This window comes from Phaseolus vulgaris, chromosome 6 (genome assembly GCF_000499845.2).
Source record: "Phaseolus vulgaris cultivar G19833 chromosome 6, P. vulgaris v2.0, whole genome shotgun sequence".
NCBI lineage: Eukaryota > Viridiplantae > Streptophyta > Magnoliopsida > Fabales > Fabaceae > Phaseolus > Phaseolus vulgaris.
The window spans coordinates 23,074,257-23,091,110 of record NC_023754.2 but is presented as its reverse complement, the minus strand read 5'-3'; the positions used below and the strand labels follow the sequence as shown (position 1 = coordinate 23,091,110).

The window sequence follows — 16,854 nt, the reverse complement described above, 5'->3', positions numbered from 1 at the left end:
ATATCATCAATCTCTTCAGCAGTTGCCATCCAGTTGGGCTGCAAGGAAAATTTTGAGTATTAAAGATAAATATACACAAGAAAGAATCACTAAACTAATATTTTGCATAGCTGCTTACAGACTGAATTAAAACTGGAATAGAACCTTCCAGACCACCTTTGTACTGGTTTTCTTCGATAATGAACACAAGTTTATTGGAGGCATTTATTATAGACTGCAAACAAAAGAAAGAAATGGAGAAAACAATTATTATCACAAGATAATTGATCTTCACAAACAAATATAGAGAGAAATGGTGTAGCAGCTCACTTTCTCCTGGATTATGGATTCCCCACCTTGCAATTTCCGGCGCCCAATGATAGCAACAAGTGTTCCTTCTTCTATAGCATCAGCATCATCAAATGCAAAATCAATCTACAACAGAGTAATTGCCAATGAATCTACACTAAGAATTGTTTCAGTTTTATACAAAAATAAAATCAAGATGCACCGAACTTCACACATCAAGACAGTCCAGCATTAATTTTTTTTTTCTCTTTTCGTTTAATTTCATTTCTTCAAAGTTATGCATATATGATACACCTTTTTTAATTTGTGTTTTTTCTTGGAAAATCTTCACCAGGGATTTCTGGCATCATCCAAGATTCCTCTAAATCAAGAAACACTCAACATTAAAAGAAAATGTAGAAGATGACTAATTTTTTTCACACTTGAGAACTTTCTTGGTAGGTATCCAATGGAATCCCAGCCTTTGCTGCTTCACTTGCACTTGCAACAGACCTACATAAACCAATGCATCAATGTAAGTGGTTTGGTGAATTTACATCTTGACACACAAATTGGAAGTAATATGTTTTAACACAATAGCAATGTTCAATCCTTGCATTGAATAGAAAAGTGTCTATATATCAAGGAAGTAGTGAAAAGTCAGAAAGAATAGTTAAACTTCAATTTTAACATAGCATCATTTAAAAGAAAACAGAGAGAGGTGGAGAGAATATAACATAGTACTTTATCTGAAAGGGAAGAAGATATGAAAGGAGGAAGAGCTCACATGGGAATCCCAACTATATCCTTCAAATTACCAGTACGAAGCTGGCGACCCAAATGCTGAATGGCCATACCAGAAGCATGACCAGACCCCAATCCCACAACCATGCCACTTTTTACGTAATTATCCACCTACAAAACAACAAGACATGTCTACAAAATTCATTCATCTCCCAATAACATGGACAACTATCAAACACAAGAAAGGGGGTATTTGATACTTACCAAATACAATTTTTTTGACAAATATACAAGCTGTTTGCAAAAAAACAGAACTTTTTTTTTGACATTGGCATAATAACCACTGATTGAAGTGAACTTACTCTCCTTGCATGGATGCAAAAACCGAAAACAGGAAAATTTGAATGAAACTTGATGAATACACAGCGCATACAATGGGAACCGTTAAGTACATTTCATTTCACTGTTTTTGTCAACTAATTCACACAAAATAACAAAAGGGGGTGCTGGGAACATTATCAAAAGGCAAGTTTTAAAAAAACAACTAAAAAAGAGCATTACAGTTGTTCAGTTAGAATAAAAAGCCTGATAAAAAAAAAGAATGAAAAAGCAACATACTAATCAAACATAGAAAGGTGGAATAGAATGAAGAAATTTTGAAAATTGAGTACAATGGTAACTATGAATTCATAGTTCATACAGTGTATTCCGCTGCATGAAGGAGAGCGGAACTGTCATCGAGACAGGAGCGAGTGACCATACTCAGAAAATTGGGTCTGCATCTTCTTCTGCCTAACAGAGGTGTGGGGGAACGCAGAAGATGCCTTGTGGAAAAGGATGAAGATGAAGCTACTGAAGCCATTGCTCTTCAGTTCTCACTCTCGGCAATCTCATCAAAGATTAAGGTAGTGATAATGGATAAGGGATTATGGCCCTCACTCATAACTGATATGAGTGATAACAGCAGACCAATTTCACATATAATTTTTTTTCTCCCTTTAACTTCTTACTATATTTGCAAATTAATTTCAATTGCTTATAATCTGACAGAATTTAGCTATTTGAAAATCAAATTTCTGTTGTCCATTTGAAATTATATGTATCAACATTTCTTAGCTACCTTTTTTGTTTGTTTTAAATTGTCATGAAATAAATATTTAATTATATTTTTTCTGTTTAGTATTATTATTTTTAAAAATACAATTATTATCTATATGTGTATCTAAGAAAATAAAAATATTATTATAATTAACAATTAATATTATAACATTTATCATAATAAAAATAGTTATCCTAACATTAAAGATAAAATAATAAAAAATAATTAGTTAAAAATTCCCTTTATCAAATTTTATTAATTTGTATAAATTATTATTAAATATTATAAGTTAATACTTGAATTGATCTCTCAAATAAAATATTCATTTAAATAAATACTTGAATCATTTATTTGCTGATATATAAATTTCTTTGTCAGAGTATCAATAGAGTTTTACCTTAACTAGTGTGTTATGAATCTGTGTTTCTTTCTGTGACTCTTACAAGACAGTGAGATCAGAGTTAAATGTACTCCTTACTCTTACAAACACCATCCATATCATCATTTCCTCTCAAATTCCCTTTAATCCTCTTATCAGTTTTGCAATTGAGTTGAGTGCATTGAGTCCCTAAATTTCATTTTTTTTTTTCAAATGTTTATCCCAAACAATATTAAAAAACTTGTTAAAAATCTCTCAACTAGTAATTAAACTATTTCATAATATATAAATACATAATATATAAATAAATACAAACCTCACTCTTCATACATCTCATTTTCATTACCAATATCACATTTAAATCATCACAAATTCCACCAACACCCAGTCAAATCCTCCACCTAATGCAAAGAAAGCACAACTTCACATGTATTTCTCCTAATCATTGAAAAAACTGAAAGTCTCACTTGTGTTCAACTCCAAACCACCCTTGTTCCCACCAACAAAATCATTTCACATCCACCAAATTTATTCAAGGCCAAGGCAATGATTTTCGATTAAAATGACGTCATGATGGAGAATCCAATTCTTTTATTTATGTAGAACGTAGGGATCAAAATGGAGATTGATTGTAACCAAAATTGATTGCGGACTGTTATTTGAGTTTGTAGAAATGATTGAAAGAGAAAAAGGAGAGTTTGAAGAGGTTTCATTTGATATTGGGTTGCATTAGTTTCTTCCACTTCAGTACTTCAAGGTTTGTCTTTAACAAGATACATGATATTCACAAGACAATATTAATGTAAGCAATTGGGTTGAAGCTCATGTAAAAGTTTTTGAAAAAGTACAACAGGTGAGGGTCTATAATATTGGCAATGGAGAAAGGTGGGTTTTACAGTTTGCACATGAACAATGTAGTGCTTATATTACTATATAATCTTTCTTTTCATTCAAGAACCTACTGCAAACAAAAGTTATATCAATGTAGAATTTAGAACAAAATGTCAAGTAAACACAACCAAACTTTTCCTAATAGGTAAGAACAGTTCCATAGATCAATTGATATCATAATGTTTTGTCATACACTGTTTCTATATCCAAATTATATTTTCTCCTTTTCTTATCACTCTACTTCTAAATATTGAGCTTCTCTCCTAATATACTTTCCTTACAAACCACATATGCCTAAATCACTTAAAAGAGTTTATTTTCTATGATCTTTCGTCAGAAGCTATCATCTCAGCTTTGTTGCTAATATTTGTGTTACAATTTCTAAGTGGACAAAAAATGAGAGTTATATGTTGAGCAATCAACACATAGTATCAATCTTGGTTAAATCTCTTTACATGGAACAAGTAGGTGATTTAGATAAAAAAATGTCAACAAAAACAAATAAAAAAATATTAGGAATAATGCAGACCTGAAGCCCAGCATCATAGACGAATAACATTTATTAGAATTTAAACAAGATTAAATAGGACAAAAGAGTATTTTTCAAAACAATGTAATAATCATAAAACTACAACAGCATTGATGCCAACAATTTCCACTCAGCATCTCTAATAACCTTGCTGTAGACGAAAACAATTTTACTATTTAAAGGAAGTCTTGCTTGAAATGTTGTTCGAAAGCCAGTCTAGTCCTTCATATAAACCTTCACCAGATGTGGCACATGTACTTTGGATATACCTGGGGAAGACATGCATGCACATATTTCAAGGATGTTTAAGCTTGTGTGAGAACTAAACAGGATTAAGGTTGTGTTTGGTTTTGAGTTTGGTGTCTTCAAAACTCAGTTTCGTGACATATTTGGTGGCATTCAAGAGTATGTTCATCTATTAAAATTGTCTTAAAACTCAATTTTTAGATATAAGACTTTTGTTATTACAAAGTTAATTTGAATAAAAAAAATTGATTAGCAGATTTGAATAAAAATATGTACTAAAATTGTCATTGTTTGAGGACTTAATTTACCAGTGGCGTTGGCGCAGAGAGTTTAGACCAAGCCTATCAGTGATTTCAGCAGCGTTCATTGCATTAGGAAGATCTTGCTTGTTTGCAAAAACAAGCAATACAGCATCTCTTAATTCATCCTAGTCCATGGAAAAAATCAAATTTATTATACGGAAGTTTTCACATTTTGCATATGAATGTGTATACACACACACCTCATTCAGCATCCTGTGCAACTCATCTTTAGCCTCAACAACACGATCACGATCATTGCTGTCTACCACAAAAATAAGCCCTTGTGTGTTTTGGAAGTAGTGTCTCCACAAGGGTCGAATCTGAAAACACCCCATGGTACTGAATTATTAAAAATGAGGTGCCAGTAAATGCTAAATTAAAAAAATGGAGTAGTTAACATGAACTATAGCAAATCTATGACAATTACTTGTACAAAAATATTCTCTAAAGTTTAATTTTGAGAGTGCCTTGATTTTGCCAGAGGCATTACTGAAGCATAACATATTTTCTTCCATACCTTTTTCAGTTTTGTTTTACACAATCTATCGTGTCACTTTTCTAACACGAGTTGGTTTCTTACACAAGAATTGGATTTATAATATATAGATTCTAGAACTTCTACTCTTCTGCACCACTTTAATGGTGAGAGTTATAACATTAAGGCTATAAGATAAAATGGAAATTGTTAGGCGAGCTTTTTGTCACTGAAATCTAGAAGAGAAAATTGAAGACAGCAACTCGAGAAGTTATAGTTCTTTTCATGGGGTTATATTATCTCCACAACTCAAGTATTTGAGAAGTGAGAACAATGTCAAAGTTCAATAACTCAAAGTCAGACAAAAATCTAAGGGGAGAAAATTTAGTGAGTGATTATTTTCTACCAGTGATCACCTTATCTTGACCACCAACATCCCACACAGTGAAGCTAATGTTCTTATACTCCACAGTCTCCACGTTAAATCCTGCATAGATAATCGTGTCATACAAAAGAGAAATGATGTTATACATAAAGTTCCTTCGATAGTTAAAACTTCTTGCGAGTATTTCCATGGATCTCATCAGACTGAAAGGAAAACATACCAATAGTAGGAATGGTGGTGACAATCTCCCCTAACTTCAGTTTATACAATATTGTGGTTTTACCAGCAGCATCAAGACCAACCATGAGAATTCGCATCTCCTTCTTAGCGCATAGACGAGAGAAAATCTTGCCAAAAGACAAACCCATATTGTCTGCCATTACAATAAACATAAAAATCATAATAGTGAAACAATTTGGAACTAACTTGAAATTTCATGAACATGACAACGATAGGCAAGAAACAAAATTATCTACAATGTTAGTATGTTTTGTTAAGGACTAATTTTTTAATGGGTGCCATTCCAATGTCACATTTTCCCAAGAACTGCATTATTGTAAGTTCTACTAGCAAAATCTACAAACACAACCAATGAAAGAGAAATTATAGCATACTTTTCACTCAACTTTTACTATTCTTTCTTGTATCCTGAAAAGTTCAGTTGTGTCAAGAAATTAACTGGTATGAATAATTACAATGATAGTGATCCCAAATCATGTAACAACCTTTCGTCCCAGAAGAGTTATATATTTATCAATGTCAATCTGGGTGATTATGGGAAAACAAAATAACCATGACTTACAATGCTTGAGGTTTTACACGGGGAATTGCAAATGCTAAATTTAAAGTTCAGAAAAATAAACAAATAGCCCTAGCTCAAGGGAATTGTTCCTAGGTTTTGAAAAATCTTAAAGAATGTAACATGGAATGTACGATCGGAATATATATCTCGGAAGCCAGACTTAAAAATTGGTTCAATTCCATTGAAATGCAAACAAGAAAATTCAATCAAGTCACAAGCAGAAAACAGAAACATAAAGAAGAAATGTATTTCACATAAAATTAAAATCTTGTACTCAAATTCGAATTTAATACGTTAGAAACAATAAAAGAAAAGAAATTGTACGAAAGGAATTGAATCCATGTTTGAAAAAGAGACAAACTTACATGATGAGAAAAGACAAGAGAGAGAGAGAGAGGAGTGGAAAGAGATGTAGATTCAGAAGAACAATAACTATTGCTCACTCTCCTTGTCTGAATAAGGTTACGCCAAAATCGGAAATCAATCTGAGAATAGTCAATTTTTTGGATTTGACCCAATATTTGGGCTTTAGTCGGACAAAAATCAATAAGAATAAATTATTTTCTAACTTAAATAAATTTATCTACTTTACTTAATTTGAGTCAAATTAATTTGTTTTTTCGTATGCAAATTATTTAGTGTTAAAGTTACAAATATAAGGGTTTGAAACCAAAAAGCCAGGTGTTAGTTTTAAAGAATTAAACGCGGTAAAGAGTGGAATTTCCCAAACAAACATGAAAACCCTCAAAAGTTGCATATTTTTACTACTACTTTCTAACGTTATTGATTCTGGCAGCATAAAAGGTTTACCAAGATTAAGGATGCAGAAAGACTTTAGCCATTTTAGTTCAGCGTGTATTTTTGGCGAAGAGGAAGCATGGATAATACCATAATGCTCTGGAAAACCCCAATCAAGTGTTCTTGAAGGACAATATAACGTAATGCGCAACTTCCACCAATTATTTTAGCCAAAATATGCTCCACTTTTACTAACTTATTCAATATTGTACTTCAGATTATACATGTAAAGCCATTGGAATGAAGAATAAAATGAAAAACAATAATTCTCCATATTCCAACCTACCCCAATACTCAAGAAAGTAACAAGAGTTTCCGTTTAACACCTTAAAAGAAGTAAAAGTTGAATAAAAACGTAGAAAAGGAGCCACAAATCAGGCTTGAGGTTCTGTCCCTCCACATAAGGTAGACATCTCTTGCAGTACAGTTGCTACTACGTAAAAGACCTCAAACTTGATTGAACCGATAATCTCTCTGCCAAAAGGTTAAAATGAGAAATTAAAAACTTAATAAGTATGAAGCCTGAAGTTCATTAGAATATTCGACAAGCAAGCTACCAAAAGATGAGATTCATATGGAGTCAAGATAATTACTAAGAACTTTTTTCATAATACCACATGCAAACAAGATACCATATGTTAGAGCCAATACCAGCTAAGGCTCTGACACAAAATTCAAATTCAATAAACATTCTCCGCATAACAATAATCACACAGTTATATTTAATAACTTCTATGTCCTTATTTTTATAAATCTGACTTATATAGTATGAAATGTACTTATAAGTCTTGGTGCCAAAAATAAATAAGCCGGAAGTGATATACTTATCAGTTCATAAGTAACAATCATGGTTGTTCCATAAAGTGACATGTTTAAAAATCTTGGTCCAAAACCCCTGTAAAATCCCCACCATCCATCTTCCTTAAGGAGAATCTTTGCTGTCTTCAGTACTGATGGTCTTTCAGAACCATAGTTGTCCATCACCTTAGTGCAAATCAAAAATTGACAAATCCAAAATAGTCATATTACAGTCTAAACCAAAAATAGAAAAAAAAAACTACTCTATAAAAGAAACACTAATTGGTTACCTGGAAGATATATCAATCCTAATTTAAAATCCTAAAAATCTCTTCCTTCGTGAACAACAGTAAATTCTGAAGACAAAAGTCTCATTTCCCATACCTGAAGACGTGTTTTCACAGTATCTATGGGAGTAGTGATAACAGATGAACAAGCACCAGCCACCATCCCTGCACTAGCCTGAACTGTAACCATTTCCACATCTGAAGGTTTTTCACCCGTATCATCTTTGTAGCCCAGACTTCTATAAGCAAACAATCATTCACAAATTAAAAATGGAAACAAAAAATCATTTAGAGTCTTTAGGGTGCGTTTGGAAAGACTTAAATGGAACATGCATTGGTTCATGAAATTAAATTATAATCTGTAACCTTCTATAAGCACTTTTTCACTCTTAACTTGTTCTGCATGGCTGGTGAGTTCATCAAAGTGGGATAAAATTCAGATACAGATAAGAAGATAGTTGTAAAAGAGCAAGAATGTACCTCCAAATTAGGTGTTGTGCGGCAGCATATGAACCCCACCAAAGTGCAGAAGCAGGGGACTGCGTAATCGCTGTTAATCCAAAACCCCTATACAAACCACGAAACCCTTCGGCCTCCACAACTTTCCGAACAACATCAAAAGGCCCTCTACAAAATGTTGTCCCAGGAAGACCCTGCACCATCAACCTCTGACAAATCTAACAAACAAACACAACACCATTCACAACATCATAAAAAAGCATAATCATGCATAAAGCATAGGAACTCTGTTTCAACTCATAATTTCTTGAAATGCAAAAAAAATCATGAAAAAAGAGTCTCTCATTCACTTAATTTCAACTCAATCTCGTAAAATTGAGATGTCAAGTTTGCATTATGGAGATCTGTATCACAAGGAAGTACCCACCACATCCAAGGGCACGAAGTAGACGCAGGAAACCAAGTTAGAGATCATGCCGGCGAGTGCGTTAGCGAGGCCAACACGAGAAGCTTCTGGAATGCGAGTGCCTTGCGTGTGTTTCAAGATGATGTCTTTGGAGACCTCGAGAGATGTGAGGGCCACAACCCTACCGGGGATTGAACCAATGGCGGAAGTGCCGAAGCCTCTGAAGATTCCCGGAACGCCGTCGCTCCGCAGAATGTGGGCCAGCACCGACGTTCCTCGCACGTGCGACAACTCCGACCCCGCCACTTGCATTCGTGTCTTGACCACCGCCGTTGGATGAAGCAGGCCTGATTGAGCGGTGAACAAAATGGCACCGATGACGTGGAACTTGGTTTTGTCCAACCTGATATCAAATTCACAGACACAACAAAAAAAAACTTGGTTCGTTATGAAGTCAATGGTTTCAACATTGAAGCGTAAATAAATAAGAAACCAAACCTGTCCCAGTTGATGTCTGTGTCGGTGAGTGGTAACTGTGAAGTGGTGGTAGCATCAGCTTCCATACCCATAAAATAACTAATTTAACTAACTTTTCTCAGTATTTGGCTTTTGCTTTGGAAGTTTATGTGATGAGTAGGAACAGTGTTTGTATGTGTTGTATATAACAAATGATTTTGGTTTGAGAGGGTTTTGGGAAGATTTGTTTGAATGAAAGTTGGTAATGGGAAGAAGAAGAAGAAGAGGCACCGCTTCAGGAGAAAGTTCCAGTTCTTTCACAAAACTTTTTTTTTACTTGTTTACCCCTTTGGTTTTGTTTAAATTTAACATTAGGGTGATTGATGAACATAAGATGTAATTATAAGACTAATTATTTTATGTTTTGATAAAAAAAATATGATTAATTTGTCTTGTTTTATATTGATTTACTTAAGTTTGTAGTTCTCAAAATTTTAGCGTAGTTTAATTTTGATTTTGAAAAATATTTTGGTATGGTAAATTTAGAATCGAAATAATTTTAGTTTTAAATAATAAATCTGAGAAACTAAAAAACACTTTTATGTATCGAAGGGAAATGACTTTATAATTTTTAAAAATATAAAATATAAACAAAAACTAAAGTCTTCTCTAATGAAAGCATTTCACATTATTAATTTCATATGTTAAAAAATATAATTTATGATTATATAACTAAGAAATTTATATTAATTTTATTCTAACATAATAATAAACTTTTATAAAAAAAAACTATGATTTGATAAATTTTTTAATTGAAATTTAATCATTATATATAATAATATTTATTATTTTCACGAGTATTAAATGTGATCAGTTGTTTAGTGAAACCCGACTTTTATTTTAACAAAATTAGAATATTAAGTGAAACTATGGTAGTAGAAAAGTTGTTTTAAAAACCCAAAATAATCTCTAAACATCTCCATGCTTTAAGATAAATTGTAAATAAATTATAAAAAATGAGTAATTAATTGTGAAAAATGACTGAGATCATATTAGATAAGTGAATTTACAAGATGCTAATTAAACTGCTTAACTCACTATATAGTATTCTAAATAATAAATAAAATCGGTAACAACAACAACTTTATATTCTTTATCGATAAAACAAGTAAAAACATGTACTATTATTTTTCAAACGAGAATGAGGAGGAAATAAAGGTTTTATTTTTTGCAGTTACATATACACTCATTACTATTATTAATATGAAAATCATACTATAAAGAATAATGGGATCACATTTTTCATGTTGTTGTTTTGATCTTGTTTTAAATCATACTTTATTTTCTTTTCCTAGTTCTGTAAAGTCCTTAGGTTTATTAATATATATTTTCTTTTGTACATCATTTAAAAAAGTGGTTTTAATTTTCATTTCATGATTTTTTAAATTAAAAATACAATCAAGAACAATTAAAACTCCAATGGTAATAAAACACATGGATATGTGTATACACCTTCTAACTATGGCAATTAATAACAAGTATTGAATTAAATTTATCTACACCACATAGATCTACCAGTTCTTGATTTTTCCCTAAAAACTCATATACATTTATTTTTTTTTATTTCCTTTGAGATGATTCATTTAATTGTTTATAGCTTCTTTATAAAGAATGAGAGCATCAATTGAATTCATTGCTTCACCATGAGTTTTAGGATCATCCTTAAGAGAAAAAAAAAAGTAAAGACCAAAAACTTTAGCATTTCTTTTTCTTTTACTTCTCCTAAATTCATTTTGAATATTTTTATTAACAATTTTATGTCAATTTATTTTTTAAAGGAAAATTATTTTTAAAAAATACCAATAAATTTTATAATAATGTTGTTAAAAATTTCAATTACGTCAAAATTAATAACAAGAAATCTATTGATAGTGTTATGTAAAGAGTATCTAATAAAAACACGCTCTGTTTTAATTTTTTTTATTAAAAATTATATTAACATTTACCAGACATCCTCATATTTTAAAGTATTTCAATATATGGTTCTCTTTTTCTCTATAACTCATAAAAAGTGTTTTATTGCAATATTTACAAAAATATGACGACAAACAGAATATAAAGTTTCACCTCACATATTTTTAGCCAAGTTTAATAAAAACTTGGGAGCATAACTTTCACCATATTAAGTAAATTTCTATTTTTTTCTTTCATCTACACCATTAGATTAAAGACTTTATGGAGGTGTTGTTTCATGAACAATACCATTAGTTTCAAACAATAGTCACTCATTTCTAAAGACATATTTTCCATATTTATTAGAAATTGTAGACTTAATTTTCGTTATTTTTAATTGATTTTCTACCTCCACTTTGTACATTTTGATTTTATCAAATAATTCATGTGTGTGATTTATTAAATACACACAATATCTTGAGAAATTATTGATAAAGTTAATAAAATAATTTTTAGCACCACGTATTAACACATCATTACTATCATACACATTATTGTGAATCAATTCAAATAAATTACTTTCCTTTTTCATAAATGTACTGAAAGACTTTTATGGTTGCTTTGCTTGAACACATGTTTCACATTTTTGCTTCAAACCAATACAAGATTTGGGAATAAGATTAAAAGGCATCATTCTTCTAATAACATTTAAGTTTACTACTACCATGTTACATATCATAACTTTCAACAATTGTTATAATTAAACAAGGACTATTATATATTTTATTAGGAGAGAAAGGCATATAAGACTCAACTTAAATAAATCATTACGAATATACCCTTTACCAATAAAAACACCCTGAACAGTAATAACAACCTTGTTGGACTCAAAGACAACTTCAAAATCATAAAAGCACAAGCATGATATCATGCAAAACAAATTCATCATATGTATATTGTCTGGTTGAAATCCCTTTTCTCTTCATTAAGACAAAAGCAGATGGATTTGAGGCTGCAATTGGAGAAACAATTATTGCATATACCTGAAATATTACAATGAAACAATAACCATGCAAGTATGGAGATGTATGGAAAAAGCTCTGCATTGTGCCTATAATTACTAGGATGTAGTACTTATTTATACCTGTTGGGCAACTTCACTTAATGTCCATTAGCTTTAGCTTAAAGAGCTATAGTAAATAATAGGCACTTGTACAGTCAAAACTACTTATGAGTAGGACTGATGATGCTTTCCATGACATTCTAACATGAGTAGGGGGAAAATATGTAACTTTATAACATGTTTATGAGGAGAGAATATATTTTTATGTGATCAATGGAAGGACATGTAGCTATGTTTTAGCTATGATCACAATATTGTTTGTGTTTGCAATCATCACCCACTGATACAGTAAAACAATAATGTTACTTTATAAACAGCACATTTATGAAACGCATGGTAGTCAATAGTGCACTATAGTATAGCAGAGTAGCAGAGAACAGAACAGCACTGGGCTACTACTGGATTCAAATAGTGGAGCGGTTGACAATAGCAGCCATTGCTGCTGTAATATCAGTTTTTCGTGAGCTATATCACTGCTACCATGATATATGCTTCAAAATTATTTAGTCCGTGTTATAATACTTAAAATAGCAGTCAACATGTTTCCACTATAGTATCTTCAAAGATGAATTCCACATGCCACCATTTGAGATCGGTAACTACGATGTAGTTTTTTTATCAATTCATGTTTGCATTTATAAGCTGTATCATATCTTGAATTTTTAAGAACCTTTCCTCTCCATTCCATGTTTCAAGTGTCTAGGTTTTCATAGGAAAGAACCTTTTATCTCAATACCTATTTCATATTACCACTCAAACTCATTAAACTGTATGAAACAGATAGCATCTATTAAGTTTCAAATCTTAAACGAAAAAAGCAGATTGGGAACTATATTCTGTGTATGTTTTCTGCAACTATTTATTTATAAGAACTTAAAACAGCCACAAAAAGTACTAAAATGTAAGACATTCCTAATAGAATGTTGTAGTAGAAACAAAATGTAAACATTAAAAACACTCAGTTCCAGATTTTTATTTATAAAACGTAGCAAGTTCCGATAACAAACAACAACAAGCAGGTATTGCTGCCAAAAGTTTGACAGAGTAATTCGTTTGTTTTACTTTACAGATCAGCTTGAATCAGTAGCGATATTTGGTGGAGTAATCTTTGGGAGCGATAACAAGACCACGACCCTTCCTCGCACCGCGGTAGACGGTCTCGACAATGTCGATGAACTCCTGCTTGTCCTTCAGAGCCCAATTGATCTTGTTGTTGTTGCCAGTACCAAGATCGATCATGATGTGCTTGTTCCTGAAGAAGAACATGACAGTTGAAGGATCGTAGAGCTCGTACATGGTGTTGAAATCCGGCACTTCTGTTATATCCACCAGGTATATCACCGCGAAGTTCTTTAAAGTCTCCGCTACCGACGCCAACACCTCATCCATCTATTCTCCCAATTTCATCACAAATAATTGCAATTCAAATCAAAACCAGCACAGTTCACAATATGCAGTTTAATCGAGTTAAAATTCACCATTCACAATTCATAATACGAAACAGCATGAAATTCAAAATTCACGATATAAAATTGAAATTACCTGCATGCAGGTTTCGTCCCAATCGTGACCGAATCGGATGATGACGAGACGCTCTTCTTCGGCAAGAATTGCTTGATCCACGGCCCATCCTGAGTGCAAATGAGGTAACAGATACGACATCTTCTTCTTCTTCTTCTTCTTAATTTCTTGGAACCCTAATTGATTCGGTTTCAGCTTTCGACTCAAACACAACAGATATTGATTTTGATTGGAGGCAACTGCTTCCTCCACCATATCACTGCACCCAGGAAAAGACAAAAATATCCTTAAAAAAAATATACATATAAAATTACATTTCACACCTCCTTTAATCCTTTTCTGAAACATAATAATCTTTTTCAGATAATTTTTTTTGGAATGTATTATTTTTAATTCTGGATTTTTTTATCTAGGGATTTTGATTTTTTGTTTTCAAATTTTATATCCAGAACACAATAATCTTTTTTAATATACTTTTCCAGAATTCATTATTTTCAATTCCAAATTTTTATTTTCAAAATAAAGGATATTTTCGGAATTTTTGAAATTGTGTTGTGTGCAGGAAGCAATTGTCTTGATTGGATTGTGAATTTTATTGCTTTATGCATTGGGCTTGAACTGGTAAGCCCAATCAATTAACGTTTTATTTTATTAAATATAACTTTTTTTTTGTTTATATACTTGTTGTTATACACTTTCAAAATAATTAAAATCTGAAAAGAATAATAACCTTAATTTCTGATTATAATCAAAAGTTATTTGGAACAGTTTTTCATAAAACTTACTACTTATTAAAAATGATTTTTTTTATTATAATAAACCAGTGCAAATCCACTTCTACTCTTAATCATACTATTTGCAATTAATAAAGGAATCGGTTGAGCAATTATCAAGCAGCAATTGTTGAAATTGAGAAAGACTGAGACTGACACTCATTGTGCTCAGAAAAGTGCATTATCTAGATAGGATTTCACAATTTGTATAGGCATCAGAGGAGAACCATTAATCTTGGAAGAATTTCAACTTAAGCACTAATATGATAAGTATTTTGGTAAGGAGTTTTTAAATCATGATTCTCCCTTTTCCATTTTACTTCTCATGAATAATCATTCGGGTTGTTGAGAGGTTCAACCTTGCAGCTTTGGAGTTCTTGATGTCCAAGCAACCACGTGGCAACCTAGGAGCAGCTCATACAGCCGGTGCTCCTGTTGCTAACATATTTGTAGACGTGGAGAAGTTTCAGAGTAGATTCCAGGAAAAAGCTTCTAAGTCTTCTAAGGTTAGCTTGAAATGTAATGGGGGAAGCAAGAATGGACATAACAAAATTGTGTTCATTATGCTAAAACTTCCATGCTTGCATTCCTTACTCAATATTCATTCTCCACTTCGTGCATTAACTAGAGTACATTTCTTACAGGAAACCGACTGCCTGAGAAGCCTTCAGTTACTACTAAAGGACAGAAAAACACAAAAGAAACTGATCATGAATCATATGAGAATCAAAATAGCCCTATTAGACGAGGACTACCAATGGTTACTGCAGTGGCTACAGTTCAAGTACAACATAAAGTTGGGTCAACACATGAGTTGCAAGAACATGTGGGTTTCTCTTGCTCTGGATATTGTTAATAGCTCTTGGTTGCAGTGCATGCTGGCAGCATCTACATGGTATATAACTGGAATGGCAATTACAGAACTTTTGGCCTATATTGGAAATAAAAATAGATAAAAGTACAAATTAGGTACTTTAAAGTTTAGTAGCAAAGATATAGATACAAGTAATAAGCTGTATATAAAATTACACATGAATCACAGTAGATTATGTATAACAACTTCTCCATTAAGAATTCCATACTTCATCAATTCGACTCTCAGCTTCTTCTGAAACTCTGGCGTGAAGTATCATCTCAGACTTGTTGGGATTTAATATTGACCACTTTTGTGCAGCTTTGCCCCCACATGTCTCGCAGGTGACTTTGTTCACTTTCCTTAAATATCGAAAACGCAATATTTTGGTGAACGCGTATAACCAATTTTTGTCCTTATATTTTGGATATCACTACATGTTTCACAAAGCTTTCACAGCTGTGCTAGGCCACAAATACGCATGGCACAAAGTTCATAAAGTTTTAGAATTGAGCACGCAAAGTTTGTTGGTTGCTACGATTAATATCTGATATTAACTAATGATAAACCCTTGTGGCCTTGAGGAAATGCTATCCCATTTTCTTTCACTCTGTTCTGTATTTTCGTACAAAAATTCTGTTTATATCAGTTTGCTGTTTTAAAAATCTGGTAAAAGCATTGTTTACTATATTTTAAAAAAATATACATTTATAACCCCAACACAAGCCACACTGATATACATTTATGGACACAACACTCAACACTGATATGAGAGCATGTGAATTGAAAATGGTTGGAGTTTCTTATTCCACAGGAGCGAAATCATACTCCAGCTTCCCAGTTCATTTTCTAATCTTCAACTCTACATCAGGTTTATTGGTGAAAACTTGGAATGGAGACAACTTTCGTTGATTCTTTACTCATGTTTTTTATTGTTGTTTTGATTCTAAATTCTCATCTTGCCTAAGTTACTAATTGGGGAAACCTATTAAACTTCTCAAACTTACTTTGAAGCTTAAAATTTCAGATTTCCAAGTTAGCTACTGCTGGTTTTTGCCCAATGTTGGTCATTAACGAATCTCTTAAAGTACAAAAAAATCTTTCAGCTGTTACCTGGTGCATGATAGAGTAGTAGTTCTAACCATGTTATATTTGAGATAGCAAACACTAGAGTTAAGACAGAGTGATAAACATTTTATTTTTATTTTTTTTTTTATTTTTTTTTTTTATCAGCAGTGATAAACATTTTATACCAAACAAAGTTAATAAAAGACTATAATTCCTTCGTCGAGTTACTGTATCAACAAT

At 32.1% G+C, this 16,854-nt stretch overlaps 4 protein-coding genes and 1 long non-coding RNA gene across 8 annotated transcripts in view; 1 reads left to right on the top strand and 4 right to left on the bottom strand.

Moving 5' to 3' along the window:
• Window positions 1–1,988, bottom strand: part of LOC137831979 (probable ribose-5-phosphate isomerase 4, chloroplastic) — a 12,413-nt gene extending 10,425 nt beyond the window's left edge. Inside the window, exons 1-6 of one of the 2 annotated variants that reach the window (XM_068639917.1) lie at window positions 1,712–1,988; window positions 1,055–1,182; window positions 711–780; window positions 310–414; window positions 119–214; window positions 1–38 (exon numbers count right to left, since the gene is read on the bottom strand). The exon at window positions 1–38 is cut by the window's left edge and continues 19 nt beyond it. In XM_068639917.1, coding sequence (XP_068496018.1) covers window positions 1–38; window positions 119–214; window positions 310–414; window positions 711–780; window positions 1,055–1,182; window positions 1,712–1,873 — 599 coding nt within the window. In that variant the 5' untranslated portion in view covers window positions 1,874–1,988. The remainder of the gene's footprint in view (window positions 39–118; window positions 215–309; window positions 415–710; window positions 781–1,054; window positions 1,183–1,711) is intronic. The other variant, XM_068639918.1, reaches the window with a different exon arrangement.
• Window positions 1,989–3,925: 1,937 nt separating this feature from the next.
• Window positions 3,926–6,644, bottom strand: LOC137833125 (ADP-ribosylation factor 1-like). 2 transcript variants are annotated; one of them, XM_068641495.1, is made up of 6 exons: window positions 6,485–6,644; window positions 5,538–5,690; window positions 5,349–5,419; window positions 4,658–4,777; window positions 4,464–4,582; window positions 3,926–4,178 (listed from the first exon to the last, which is right to left on the bottom strand). In XM_068641495.1, the coding sequence occupies exons 2-6, from the start codon at window positions 5,683–5,685 to the stop codon at window positions 4,082–4,084; spliced, it is 555 nt and encodes a 184-aa protein (XP_068497596.1). In that variant the 5' UTR covers window positions 5,686–5,690; window positions 6,485–6,644; the 3' UTR covers window positions 3,926–4,081. The 2 variants fall into 2 exon arrangements, with proteins under 2 accessions (XP_068497596.1, XP_068497597.1); XM_068641496.1 differs by lacking the exon at window positions 6,485–6,644 and adding an exon at window positions 6,120–6,359.
• Window positions 6,645–7,078: 434 nt separating this feature from the next.
• LOC137831975 (uncharacterized) lies at window positions 7,079–9,650 on the bottom strand. Of its 2 annotated transcripts, XM_068639907.1 has the most exons (6): window positions 9,366–9,650; window positions 8,889–9,270; window positions 8,483–8,679; window positions 8,100–8,241; window positions 7,742–7,901; window positions 7,079–7,391 (listed from the first exon to the last, which is right to left on the bottom strand). In XM_068639907.1, exons 1-6 carry the CDS (start codon window positions 9,434–9,436, stop codon window positions 7,351–7,353), a joined length of 993 nt encoding a protein of 330 aa, XP_068496008.1. In that variant the 5' UTR covers window positions 9,437–9,650; the 3' UTR covers window positions 7,079–7,350. The 2 variants fall into 2 exon arrangements, with proteins under 2 accessions (XP_068496008.1, XP_068496007.1); XM_068639906.1 differs by lacking the exon at window positions 7,079–7,391 and having other exon boundaries at window positions 7,536–7,901; window positions 9,366–9,578.
• Window positions 9,651–13,341: 3,691 nt separating this feature from the next.
• Window positions 13,342–14,192, bottom strand: LOC137831978 (thioredoxin-like protein YLS8). The gene is made up of 2 exons (XM_068639916.1): window positions 13,942–14,192; window positions 13,342–13,788 (listed from the first exon to the last, which is right to left on the bottom strand). Exons 1-2 carry the CDS (start codon window positions 14,173–14,175, stop codon window positions 13,480–13,482), a joined length of 543 nt encoding a protein of 180 aa, XP_068496017.1. The 5' UTR covers window positions 14,176–14,192; the 3' UTR covers window positions 13,342–13,479.
• Window positions 14,193–14,857: 665 nt separating this feature from the next.
• LOC137833124 (uncharacterized) lies at window positions 14,858–15,783 on the top strand. The gene is made up of 3 exons (XR_011084681.1): window positions 14,858–14,971; window positions 15,060–15,199; window positions 15,338–15,783. It is a non-coding gene; the product is annotated as an uncharacterized lncRNA (long non-coding RNA).
• The last annotated feature ends 1,071 nt before the right edge of the window (window positions 15,784–16,854 follow it).

Coding starts and splice junctions, on each gene's coding strand:
- LOC137833125 (XM_068641495.1), bottom strand. CDS start 5,685: ATGGGTTTGTCTTTTGGCAAGATTTTCTCTCGTCTATGCGCTAAGAAG. Junction 5,420..5,537: donor CACCACCATTCCTACTATTG/GTATGTTTTCCT, acceptor TTATCTATGCAG/GATTTAACGTGGAGACTGTG. Junction 4,778..5,348: donor ATGTTGGTGGTCAAGATAAG/GTGATCACTGGT, acceptor GGGTGTTTTCAG/ATTCGACCCTTGTGGAGACA.
- LOC137831975 (XM_068639906.1), bottom strand. CDS start 9,436: ATGGGTATGGAAGCTGATGCTACCACCACTTCACAGTTACCACTCACC. Junction 9,271..9,365: donor ACAGACATCAACTGGGACAG/GTTTGGTTTCTT, acceptor ATTTGATATCAG/GTTGGACAAAACCAAGTTCC. Junction 8,680..8,888: donor ACTTCGTGCCCTTGGATGTG/GTGGGTACTTCC, acceptor TTTGTTTGTTAG/ATTTGTCAGAGGTTGATGGT.
- LOC137831978 (XM_068639916.1), bottom strand. CDS start 14,175: ATGGTGGAGGAAGCAGTTGCCTCCAATCAAAATCAATATCTGTTGTGT. Junction 13,789..13,941: donor GGGACGAAACCTGCATGCAG/GTAATTTCAATT, acceptor TTGGGAGAATAG/ATGGATGAGGTGTTGGCGTC.